The sequence below is a fragment of the Pteropus vampyrus genome, unplaced genomic scaffold (assembly GCF_000151845.1).
Source record: "Pteropus vampyrus isolate Shadow unplaced genomic scaffold, Pvam_2.0 Scaffold272, whole genome shotgun sequence".
In the NCBI taxonomy this organism is placed as follows: Eukaryota; Metazoa; Chordata; class Mammalia; order Chiroptera; family Pteropodidae; genus Pteropus; species Pteropus vampyrus.
This window is the reverse complement of record NW_011889053.1, coordinates 891,710-905,184: the sequence shown is the minus strand read 5'-3', so window position 1 is coordinate 905,184 and position 13,475 is coordinate 891,710. Positions and strand designations below refer to the sequence as shown.

General features: G+C 40.5%; 1 protein-coding gene across 1 annotated transcript in view; it reads right to left on the bottom strand.

The window, feature by feature from the left end:
* Positions 1–13,289, bottom strand: part of ZMYM5 (zinc finger MYM-type containing 5) — a 22,102-nt gene extending 8,813 nt beyond the window's left edge. The window contains exons 1-3 of the mRNA XM_011375468.2: positions 13,166–13,289; positions 6,734–7,220; positions 6,380–6,473 (exon numbers count right to left, since the gene is read on the bottom strand). Coding sequence (XP_011373770.1) covers positions 6,380–6,473; positions 6,734–7,210 — 571 coding nt within the window. The 5' untranslated portion in view covers positions 7,211–7,220; positions 13,166–13,289. The remainder of the gene's footprint in view (positions 1–6,379; positions 6,474–6,733; positions 7,221–13,165) is intronic.
* Positions 13,290–13,475: the final 186 nt, after the last annotated feature.

The following is a 13,475-nucleotide window of genomic DNA, read 5'->3' as shown; positions in this document are numbered from 1 at the left end:
AGGTTTGTCATCACCATCAATGTGGGAGAAATGAGACCCCTGAACACAAATACACTGGGCTTTTTAACTTTGTGGACTTACCCATTCTGAAAGGGAGCACGTTTATACAGAAGTACGGAAAGTGAGATGCCACCTGTGCTGCCCCTCAAGACGGAAACCGGATTCCAAAACGTCCCCCAGCTTTGGTGCACACATAAAACAAACGTTTCCTGTTTATACTGTAGCTATTTAATTTCTCGTAATGTCAAAGTTCTTATTTCATCAAATTTTTATTTTATTTTTGGTACTAGTGTCTCTAGGTTAAACTTAAACAACTCTCAAACTCTTCCATGCCCTATCCCCAGAAGAAATTTTAAGAAGGGGCCTAGTACACATTATTTAATCTAAATTCCTCATTATGTACAAGGAAAATTAAGACCTAGAAGTTAAGTGATTTGCCCAAAAGTCCAGTAAGTACTAGATCTACTATCTGACTTTTAGGTGTTCATTTCTTCCTGCATCTACACTCTTCTGCCTAAAAAACCACCTTTTTGTGTTTCCGTAGTGTTGGTGAAAACTTGTCTCAGTGGGGGTTTTTTGGTTGTTAGAATAAAACATAACATATACACAAGTTTACAAATCTTAAGTACGATATCAACAAAATTCTTTATAATGAACATACTTGCCTGACTACCGCCCAGAAACACATAGAAAATGCCCAGTATCCAGAAGACCTTCCTTATTCATTTCCCACTCACTAACCTCCCTCCTTTCCCACAGGCCGTCCCTATTCTGACTAGTTTTGCCTCATTTGGGACCTCACATATTTGAAATCGTACAGCATGTACTCTTTTGTGTCTAGTTTCCTTAACATCAACAATTGCACATAATGGTTCACCGTTTTGAGTACTCCAACGTGCGTCTACTCCTACTTACCCATTTGCTGTGGATTAATTTCAATATTTGGCTATGATTTCTATACCTGTCCTTAATGGTTTCTGAGGCATTTATCCCACTTGGGATCTGCAAAGGTTCTTGAATTTGCAGGTTAATGTTTTACCTCTGTTCTAGAAAATTCTCAGTTGTGCCTCATATCCCCCCTCCTCTCTTGGGGACATGAACTCCGTGTCCTTCTCATCGGGTCGCAGGTCTCCCACATTCCTTTCTATGCTTCCCACCTTTGGGATGGTTCAGTCTGGACGGTATTGACACCTTCCAGGCCACTCAGCCCTCCTCCGTAGCGCCCAGTGTGTGGTTAAAACGCACAGGCTCTTAGAACTCGTGCCTGACGCCCGATTACCTGGACCCCCTGTGGGCGCCTCACCTCTGCTGTCTGCTTTTCTCTTGATTTTGTCACGTGGTTGTCTCCTCACATCCCTATTTGCTTTTTATGGTTTTTATATGAAAACTGAAAATAATGTGAGGCTTTGGATGTCAGCATCCCAACCCAAAGGTCACAGTTGTCATTTGTCACTGGTTCCCCTCTGTGTGACTGTGAGTCTGCTGAAGGCACCTCTTCGGTTTTCAGCCTCCTCAGCAGCCTTTCCCAGAACTGAACACACACCCGTGAGAGAAACACAGCTCCAGGTGACACGTCATTTCTACGAGGCTCCTTCTCTCGGGTCTCAGAACCCTAATTTTTTCATTGTATTTGTCGCTCTATAATGTTTTCAACAGACATTCTATATTGTGTCTTCTCCCTAATTATTCTCTGCAGGAAGGACGGGAATTACCTAGTCTATTATTATCGGAAATAAAACTCACTAGAATCAGTGTCAGGGCCAGAAATATGCATAATGCAATAAAAATACAAAGCATATACAGGAGCATTTCTCAGCTTAGGGAGGCATTTCCCGTGTTGAGTTTTCTGCTACTGACATAAAGGTATGTGATGAGTGGAGAATTTTCACTGAAAAATAAATCTGCCTTAAATGTTAATGAAAGGATTAAATGACTCAGAGGTCCACACTAACAAACATAATCCTATTTTCATAAGATGGAACACCTAGTTTTACATGTACTTTACGCAGAGCCATAATTTTATGTGAAATTTCAATTTATAAGCCCTAAATTCAAATGTCACTCAACTCCAGAAATCCTCACCTTGCTCTAATTTTTTTCTTTTTCCAGTGCTCAAACGCCTTCAATTTATAGACATGGAAAGCACATAACAACTAGAGTAAGACATTCTGGGGGAGCTTTGACTCTAAATAATAACAACAACAACATAATTACTGTATTATTCTATAATTCTGGTAAAAACTGGTTAGTTTTACTAACACTGACAGCAAGTGAAAACAACATTTACGTTAATACTAAGATGAGACAGCTTTTACTAGGCTACGTTCAAGTTAAAGAATGAAAAATAGCAACAAAAATGACAAAAAGACTGTCGTTTCCACAAGTGACTTAACCTTTAAGAGAGGTGCAAGCACTTTTGCCACTGCCCTTCACCCGACAACCCCGTGAGCTTTCCTTTTAGCATTCCAGACTAAATGCTACTCTTCAAAGGGTTTCGTGCTATAACTTTTGCACCTCAAAAGAAAACCTTCGAAAACTCAGGAATGTTGTAAATTCACCCATACTTCATAGATAATAGAAAGTTGTGCCATATATCATAAATAAAATAGTTTAAATGTTGTTAAAAACTTTTTCATTTATCAGTGTCACGTGAGTCAGTTAGTGCTTCTTCTGTTATATTTTAAAGTCATTGATATTTTACATGATGAGAAAATACCAGAAACACAAAATACAGTTTTGAACTAATGAGATAACGAAATGATAGAATAAAAAATGCAAGAGTGATCAAAACGATTTTCAAACATTTGCAAGTCTCCATAATGGCCAGAATTTGTATGAAGCGATAGTACAGAATCTAACCACAGGATGGATTTTCATAGTTAAGTTCAGTCTATGCTATGCTTTTAAATTGAAAAGCACCTTATTTATCCACATTCCACATCAAATACACAATTTCAATTTAATCCAGAAAGAGAAAAATGGTTAAACATAATAGAAATACACGGCAAGTTTTCTGGTTTTAATTCCACTTAAAAGCTTGTATGTATGTAAGTTGGAATTCATGTTTACACAAATATACACCTAAAATTTAGGAAGTAATTATAAAACGGAAAATGAGAGAAAGAAACAGATCCAAGAGAATGATTTTCAATGGACAGTATTTCCAGTCTTCAATATCTATTTCAATTGCTTTTCACATCTTTCAATATAAAGACCACAAGTTTTTTATGATATTACTTCTCAGGCTTAACTCTTAATAAACAAAAGATGCACACAGTAAACGGATGACAAACATAAGTGAATAAATTCATAAGATGATTGCAAATCTATTTTTACAAGTTCAATGTATAAATTAAGATATCACATTTCAGTCATCATTTTAGCAAACATTGAATAACACTCCTTCCCCTGAGGAAAGCTTTCAATATGGAAACTAAAACTCTTATGTTGTAAGAAAAGTAATACAATTTTTTGGTGAGGGCAATTTTGCATTAACCATCAAAAGCTTTAAAAATATGCTGACATTTTGATTTAGCAATTCCACCTATAGAAACTTTTCTCAAGAAAATAAGACAAGTATGGCAAACTTAGAGAAACTCAGAGAAATCTGTTTACAAGTATGAAATCTAGAAACCAAATAACAAGCTATTAAATATGAACATAAAAAGCTAATTAATTTGACTAACTATACAAAGACATAAAAAGTCAAATGATTTCCCCACTCCAAGTCAAGAAGAGACAAGGCTTTAAACACCTCCTATTATTGTGCAAGATCCTATTAGAAAAAGAAAGACACTGGGGACCTGCCGGGCCACAGCATCTCCCTAACAACCCTCGGAGAGAGTGTGAGGGAGACAGTGTGAGGGAGGCTGCCTCTTTCACCGTGCTGGTGGCTCACTATGGTGCGAAGGCAGTGGTGGGCAACAGTGGGGACCAAACTACACTCGCCAAGCTCTCTTCACTACCTCACATTTGCAGAAAAGGAAGAAAAACTGTTACCTTCACTTATGGTTGTAATTACTACAGCAACTGACCAACACGGTTCCAACGCTAATGCCTGGAGTTAGCTTCAGGCCCCTCTGGACTAAAGGCACAGTCCCCAACAGGACAGTTTGCTTCAGCTGCCACCGTACCTCTGGCCAACGAGTCATAAATCTGGGGGGTCCCAAGACCCCCCCCCTCAGGTTTGATAATTTGCTAGAATGACGCATACAACTTGGGAAAGCTCTGTACTTACAATCAGAGCTTTGTTAGAAAGGATACGAGTCAGGATGAGGCAAATGGAGAGACAGACAGGATGAGGTCTGGAGGGTCCTGAAGCAGAGCTGCTGTGCCCACTCCCCGTGGGTCAGGCAGCGTGGTGACTGACCCAGCTGGCGCACCAATGGGTCGCCAACACGGAGCGCACTGAGCTTCCGTGCAGAGTTTTCAGTGACCGAATCATTCGTGGTGGGTGACGGGACTCTATCCTCAGCCTCCCTCTCCTCGCTGAGGCTGAGCCCAGCGCTCCTCACGTGTGTGGTCTTCCTGGGGACCCTCCTCAGCCCTGGCCGGTGGCTCATCTCTCAGTGCAAATTTATTTACATGTGATTCAGTGCTCGTGAAAAGACCTTCCTGCTGCTTGGGGAACCCCAAAGATTCAGCCTTTCTCCCAAGAACCAGTGAAAGTATTTATTACACAACAGATTGTTGGTAAAATAGTGAAATTAGTATTAATTTTACTATCTCAGCCTTTGACTACAGCTTAATGTTTTGTATGATGAACAGAGAAAGATGCATAAACCACTTGTTTCCTACCAAAGTTGACAGCTGTCTTAAGGAAAAGCGGAAAAGCACTTGCAAAATTACCGTACTGCAAGCTGACCTCCCTTTTTTTCATGAAACACCATTTTTTCTTCAAAGAATGACAAACTGGTCGATAGACATTTTCTTAAAAATAAATCAAATGAGCCTGTCACTTCAAGAAAAATGACAGTAATTGCTGCTAGTGAGAAATCATGAGCTTCAAGATAAAATTAGAACCTTTGAAAGCTTGTATCCACCACCATAAGCTTGACGGCTTTCTGAAGTGCCAACATTTAGAAAATCTGTGTAACTCACTGAATTGATATTTTCCAAATCACTAAATCACACAAAGGTAAAAGAGTCATTCAAAGTTCAATGGTTTTTAATTTAATAGAGTATGAAAGTTCACTATATGGTTTAAAATTCCTCACTGTAAGAACCTTTAAGAAACTACCACTTGTCAAGTTTTGGTGCTGTGGGGGGTGGGGGACCCCCACAGAACAAAAAAAATCAATAGTGAAAAATGGGAAACATGCTAAAAGTAGAGGAATCGGTATCTCAAAGGAAAATTTCATAGTAATGAAACTTCTATTTTTAAAATGACACACTAAAATTTAGGTTAAGTTAATCAACAGAATACAAAACTATACGTAATACGTTCTAAATTACATTTTTAAAACCACAAAAGCAGAAAACTGAAAGCAAACAAACCAAAAGCTGAACAGTGGTCACTTCTGGTCAGTGGAGTATAGTGACAGGTGTTATTATCTAAGGTCTAACTGTGATTTCCTTCAAATAATCTCTAGTAACCACATAGTAGTCCTATGACAAGAAAAAAACATTAATTAAAAAAATAAAGAAAAAAATACTGGCATTCTGTTAAATAAACGAAGGGGCTCTTGGCTCTAGTGACTCTTCAGTGCTGCCCTCAATTCCAAGTTGGTCAATGACGAAGGGCACTAAGATGGCCAAAAACGCCACCAATCCCCACAAAAGAAGGCCCGCAAAACCTCACGTGTGTCATGAAAACATCATACGAAAGATTTGCTAAGTTTCAAATAACTTCCATTATATTTTAATTTTATCGGAATGAGACTGTCCATTCTGATATAGGTCTGACTTAAAGGCGAGAAACTTTTAAATGAAGCCACTAATAAAATGCCGATTTAAAAATGAAAATCACAGACAAGCAGGCCATTGGTAAACACTTGTAAAGCAAAAATTGGAATTTCAAATTAAGTAATTACAAATTAATTTCGATTACTATGTAATATTACTTTATATTCCTTTTCAGTTCCCTATCCACCTTTTTATTCTATGATTTTTTTACATTAAAATATTGATACAAGGGTGGGTAGTGATTATGGAGGTTTTCAATTAAAACACTTTCAATGTAAATCACATTGGATAAGTTAAATTCCCCAAAATTCAGAGACCAAGTAGATTGCACAGTTTTAAGTAAAATGTTCTATCTTAATCTTAAAGTCAAGAAATATTTCACATACAGAACATAAATAAAATAAACATGGGTACTAAAGCTAACAGCTGAAGCTGAAACACATTTACACAGGGTAGGAGAGCACCCACGGCTTACCAGGGCTGTGATGAGCTGCGGATTCTCCATTCTGAAATTCATCTCCTGCCACATTCACTCTACCAGGATTAAAAGGTCCTACTCCAGTCTTGGTCTGTGAAGTTAAAGATGGGGTGTATGTTTGTATATTAACACCAAAAATACTTGACTGCAGTCCGTTAGCGACATCTCCCAAGCTGGTATTCTATAGTGCTGTTACATGTGTAATCATTAAGTTCATATCTCGCCCGTCAGTATTTTCTAATTGGCCATCATTCACAGAGCTTACACCTGTTTCTAAGGTTGTAACATTAGCAATCTGAATTTCAGAGTCGATTCTGTAGTGATACCACTATTACCCATTCCTGCATTTACCTTACTTCTTGAAAGACTGGAAATGGAGAAATCCACATCTTTGGTTCTGTATTTAGTCTCAGGAGGTCCCCATTCCATAAAACTAGAGGAGTTTTTCTTTTCCCCTCCATTTGTTTCTATGTCCTCTTCATCGTCAATAACAATTGTCTCACTTATATTTCTCTTTTGAGACGCTAGATCTCTTGAGGAAGGAAGAATTATGGAATAATTTCCTTGGAGCTTTCCATTTCTCGATAGAAAACTTCTTTGATCAGCTATTGCTGGAGTAGGAATCGAAGGAGGTTGAACAGATTCAATAAATACAACATCGTCATCATCGTCTTCCACTGATGAGTTTCTAGAGCTGCTGACTAAAGGACTAGTTGGGTCCCCAAGTGGATTTCCTATATCCGTGGGACTAGCTGCCATGGCTTTACTCTTTAGAGAAAGAGGAGTCTGGTCAGCCAAGTCTAATCCTCCCACTGAACATTTATCCATGCCGAGGCACCTGCAAGAGACAGGGAGAAGGAAAAGGAAAGTTCTAGTATATTGTGATTATTGCATTTTATTGCACTAAAATAGCACAAATGAAATTTAAAATTCTTTTACGTGATTTTTATCTAACTTTCAAGAAAAAATTGTCACCCATTCTGTTTTTCTTGTCCCATTACCATTTAATGCTTACTTCTTCAGAGTCTGATGAAAATTAATTATCCAATTTTGGTAGTCCTTAAAAAAATATTCAACTTACAGTAAAGTCCTCATTTACCATCATCAACAGTTTCTGCAACTTTAAGCAAAAGGACATTTAATGAAACCAATTTTACCACAGGATGATTGATATAAACAAGAGTTAACTTCCTACGCAGCTCATCAATGTTATAACTTAAGGACGTGCTATACTCAACTTAACCAAGTCACACTTTATAGGGGAAAAATACCTAAGTCTTCCTTTCAAATAGAAAACAGTAACAAAATTCTATCAAGTGCCAATAACTCAGAGTCCAGACAATCACTATACTACGGATACTTCTGCCTACTAAAATGACTGTCATTGCCCAATCCTTCTTTTCCTAGTCTTGTCGGTTTTGCAAATTCTCAAACAACATAACTACGTGATTAAATCTTTCCAGACATCACGCTGTTTTCTATGTAAATTCTAAAATCCACCCCTGATGCAGGTGTCATTTAACTCTCCTCACAGTCACAGGTCAGGAAGGAGAAGCTAACTGGATTGCTCCGGGTAAGCCCAAGCTGGACCTGAGACTCAGGGCTCTAACTCTAGGCCCCAGACTCTGAGCACTCTGCCTTACTCGGGCACAGCTGACTGTGCTCTAGGGCACGACAAGGCAAGGGTCCAGCAGAGGCAGAATGAAGAACCTGGGGTGGGAACCAATGGTAAAGCGAGGCTCTGGGGCAGGCGAGGGAAGAGAGAGAAAAGGGGCTGGGTGGCAATGAGACTGATCCGAGTTATCATTTCCCACCCCAAAGGCGAGACTGGGACACTGCAGAAATGACAGGTGGAACACTGAGCCAAGTTTACACAAGCTGGTCTCAACTTTCTTAGAAACTCGAGAGCGAAGGACATGGGAATTGCACGGATGTCACATGATTGAAAAACACTCATTTCATGTGGCAGTCACCGTTTCATTTTAAACATCTCATGGTGAAATATATTAAGTAATACTGCTATCCTAAAATCTTCCCGATTTGAATTGGTAATAGTTATAGTCATGTAATAAGTAACGTTTATTCATAATAGGTGCTATGAATTAATAAGTACATTAATTCAGGCAATGCTTATGTGAGGTAGGAACTATTTTTCCCCCCACTGCACCCACTAGGAAACTAAGACCCACGAGGTCAAGAGTCAGTCTGGCCTGCCCAGGTCTCCACGGCCAGGAAGCAAAGGGTCAGGACTCAGACCCAAGAGATCAGACTCCAGGATCTACTTCACAGCTACCACACTTATATGCGACTAAGGCATAAAACAATTTTTAAAAATTACTTCTCTTATATTACAAGCGAATTCATGAAAACAACATTTAAATAAGTCTATTTCAAAGATAGAGAAATAGCAAAACCAAGGGACCAGTTTAAAAGAGTTGTAAAGTAAACAAAAACTGGGATCATGGTTAACACTAATTCAGACAGTATGCTGTTTGGTTGATTTTCAGAGGAAAGAGGCAATAATTTAGCCTAAACTGAGTTTTGAAATACAAATGTAAGAACTGTTCTACATGAACTCTCTCAGTCTTTTATCTGAATAAACCTAAAACAGAAAAGAACAATTTCCAGAAAAGAGCTCCACAGTATCCTCTGGTGGTTGCTGGGTCCCGTCTTACTCTTCTCAAGAACATGATACAAAGGACATTCTTTATGCTCATCTCACTGCAGTCACCTACCTCTGAAGAAGATTAAGTATTCCCCTATTTTCAAATCTCAGATTATAAAAAGTTAAATCACTACTAAAAGCCATTGTGCATTTAATTTAACCATCAAACACTTTCTTAATTCCGTAAACACAAGACTACAGCGAAGTTTTTAGTTTCTACAATATTACCCAAAAACAAAGAGTAAAAGTTATGGCTTAGCTAATTAGCTGTGCGCACTGAGCAAATTATTTCACCTAGATGAGTTTTGGTTTTCTAAACTGTAAGCTGTGAATGGGAATAACATGTGACAGCAAGGTTTTTATTGAGACAACTGGACGTGCAAGTCCCTCGTCTCTGCCTGGACCACGTGGAAGAGTGCAAACAATGTCAAACAGCTGTCCATGAAACAGGTTCAGGCAAACCCTCTGCCTACATGCCAGGGTTTCAACAAGCATCGAATTAATCTTGGGCATTTACCTAGTCGTCTTGTGGCTTCACCTTCATCTACAAGTTAATGTTCACTTAATTTTCATTTTGTATGATATAATGAAAATTAACGTAAATTCACAGCAAAATGTGCACAGAGAAGATCAATACAAATTATATGACCACCATACAAAAAGTTAGGCTGAAACCCAAGCAGGACTCTTAAATGCAAACTATCTTAAGTAATGAGTAAGGACCTTGCCAAGTTAACAGGGTGTGTAGGGATAAAGATAAGAGTTAACACTAACACACACACACACACATAAATAGCGGTTCTCTGCCCTCCTGTACTGACCTACTTTTCCGGCACACCTCAGAGACCACCCACCTCCACACTAAAGCGAGTACCACAGTAAAGAGTTTCTGGTTTCCCAGAGCATATAAAAGTTACATTTACGCTATCCTGCAGTCTATTAAGTGTGCAATAGCATTATGTCTAAAAAAATTGTATATAATTTAAAAAATACTTCATTGCTAAAAAATGCTAGCCAACCGAGTCTTCGGGGAGCCTTGTCCCCTGGCTGGGGGCAGAGTGCCTCGCCACCCGTGGAAACGTGTCTGGGACGTGCGGGAGAGCGAGGCAAGTGGCACCAGCCCCGCCTGGGTCTCCTGAGAGTGCTGCGCTCACTTTTCTTGTAAATTGTGGTAAAACAGAACATAAACCTTGCCGCTTTAACCATTTTTAAGTGTACACTTGGGTGTCATAATTTTTAAAATATGCTTTCTAAAAGTTGCAAACATTTTTCTGTGGAATTAAGTTGTAACTGAGCGTCAATAATTTTCTCGATATCTTCAATTTAAAAAATTAGTTGAATAATTTGGTAGCCATTCAATATTCAACTATACTTATGTATAATGCAGAGCTTACGTTTTAAAAAGAATCGGTTAAAAAACAGAAGCTGAAATAGAAACGCTGAAATATTAATGACGAGATTAGCATATGATGAGAAAGGTAAACTAACCTGCTTAGGAACCTTCGAAAATTAAAAGCACAAGAAATGTATTTTTAAAACATTTAATTATTTTCTCAAAGGTTCATTTTTGGCCACCTACAAGCACACTTACGTTTTCTAGGCTCTATAATGCACGCGACCACAACTGCTGTTCATCGCAAATCAGTTCTACGGCACCTCTGTGCACTTACTGCCACAGATCTTTCAGAATATAAAAACATTTATATAGTTACATAAAAATAAATTCAACTCCAAAGCCACCTCTCATCTAAAATCCCATCTAAAAGCATAAGCAAAATGAAGCTGTGCCACGGTTCCCGAGGCACTGGCAATGAGACAGAACAAAGAGGCAAAGGAACAACTTCCACAAACAGCAAGAGAATCGCCTAAGTGCCCAAGTCCAAAGCCACCGTCCAGAAATCAAGAGAGATTAAGACAATGGGAGATTGGTCACACGACCAACTTCCCTCCCTTCTAAAATCTCCGTGACCACCACACGGGAATAAAAGAAGAAACAAACACAACAAAATTTTCTAAGCCGAAGAGCAGATGGATGAGTAGCTAACTAGCTCGGCCGACCTAAGACAGCTAAACTAAGAGATCAGACGCTGAGCTGCGGAATCCTCAAGGCCCTGCTGCTCCTGACGACTCAGGGTGGGGGCCGGCGGCTAAAACTGGAGGGTGGGAGGTCCCTAACCCCTCCACTCCCCGGCGTGGACGCGGACAGGCCCTGGCCCACGCCGAGGCGAGTTCCAGGCTCTCACTCTGCGCAGATGACAGAGTACGAGCCCCCGCCTGGGGCCTCCCTGGGCACGCGAGAAGGCTCGGGGCGCGCACGAAGCGCCCGCTCTCCTGGACCCCCAGGGATCGGCACCCAGACCTTCAGTTCCCAGGCGGCAGCCTCTTTCTCGGAAGACTTCTCAGAAACGCTCTTCGCTGTGGAACTGGGAACCAGCACGGAAGGAAAGACCTAAAGCTAGCGACTCACGAGGTTCTCCATCCGCGGGCCAAAAGACCCCTCCGCCAGGGAGCGCCGACCTGGAAGCCCCGCCCACGCCCACCCCACCCCCCAGACCAGTCAAGAGCTTGGAAACCTGTGAGGAAAGCAGCACGTCTGAGAAGAAAACCAGTTAAAAGAGATGAAAACGAAGGGAAGCGATAGAAGGCAGGAAAAAGAAAATGTAAAATGAAAAACCACCAACTATCAGTATTCTAGGTGGATACATGATGAGAAAAACACCATAAAAAATTAACATTTCTGATATAAAGAGCTTCCAGAAATTAAGTTTAGCACAAATAAAAATTCAGTAAAAGGATTAAAAGACAAAATTGAGGAAATCTCAGGAAATAAAGCAATAAAAAAAATAAACTAAGAATTATAGCTACCATTAACAGTGTGAGTGTGTGTGTCCCGTAACTCATGGGCCAGGCACTTTACCAATTTTTATACTCATTTCAATCTTCATAGCAATCTTGGGAAGAGAAACATAAATTACTTATTTAAAATGTGCGTAACGAAAGAGCATGTAATTGAATAAGATGTACATAATTAAGGTTCACTGACTGACCCTTACTCAGTTTGCACTTGTCCAAGTAAGAGCAGATGTGTACTCTACTCCAGCTGGCACTAAAACCTTGTCCTTTGTACTGCATCATGTTGCAAATACCCTAAAACACTTTGCTGAGAAAAGTGGCTTGTCTAAGCAACAATAACTGGGTTAGTGACTTGTTACCCTGAGAATTTCAGTCTCTACTGGTAGTTCCCTGTCCCTATGAAGACCCATCACAGCTCAAGAACCATATCTATATACCATCAACTCCACAATTTACCAGGGGATGTTAAAAAGCACCACTCCAGGTCTCCCGAGAAAGGTGCCCAGTTGAACAATCTCCACTCTGAGAAGCTGGACACAGATCTCTCCATCCTGGCACCCTGTCCCAGTCTAAGTAAGTGAAGAGGGGTGCTGTGAAGCATAACAGTAAGTGCACAGCCGGGTCTGGCAAGGAGCAATGGGGGCGACAGGAAGGCAGGAATACCACTGGGAGAGAAACTAACCGCAAGTGTCTTCGTGATGACCAACAGAAAACTGCTCCATCACTTTGAAAGGATAAAGTAGGCAGATCAAAGAGTGTACAGAATTCCAGATAATAAATGTATAATCAAAGGGTTTTTTTTTTTAAATTATCGTTTTGACACTCCTAATAAAATTATTCGGGCAAGGATTGGTATAAAAACCATTAACTAACTGACAAAGAACTGCACATTTTATTTTACTGAAACAAACGCCAAACAGATTACTTTCTGGAAGCAAGGAGAAACATTTATTCTATAATGGAAGGATCGTGGGGTCACTAGCAATTCAGTGCTCCATCTCTGAATCACGAGGGTGACAACCAGATCACCTCTCTCCTGATGTGGTGCTAGCAGGAGGGCTGACTGGCACTCTGGAAACTGTCCCGTGGTGTAAGTGTGCAACACTCCCAGTGCCTCCCCTGTGATGGCCCCAGCTTGGCTCTGGGGACAGGGTCCACCCAAGAATTAGTTGTTTGCCTTCAAGATAAAGGAAGGTAAAATTGCACAGAACACCCTATTGCTGCACTCAGTGCACTAAACAGAAAAGCGGGGCAAATTGACTCACAGAGGAGCTGTTTTCTTCCTTAATTTCTGCCAAAGCTTCACCGGATTGGCCTGAAGGTGATTCCTGGTCCTGGAACGAGAGGAAATGAAAAATGGTTTCGTTACACCCGACCTGGACGCAGAGCAACTCCTAACTCGCATAGGGAGATGGCAGAGACAGTGGCCAAGGAGTCTCGGCGCCCACTCCCTCCCTGCCCCCGCGTCCCCCACAATGCCGCGGAGAAACCAGGGTAAAAAAATTACGGGACCGAAACCACGATACAAAGCTCGGCCTGTTTCTTCTAACTACGGACCGCGAGGCGGGGGCGGGA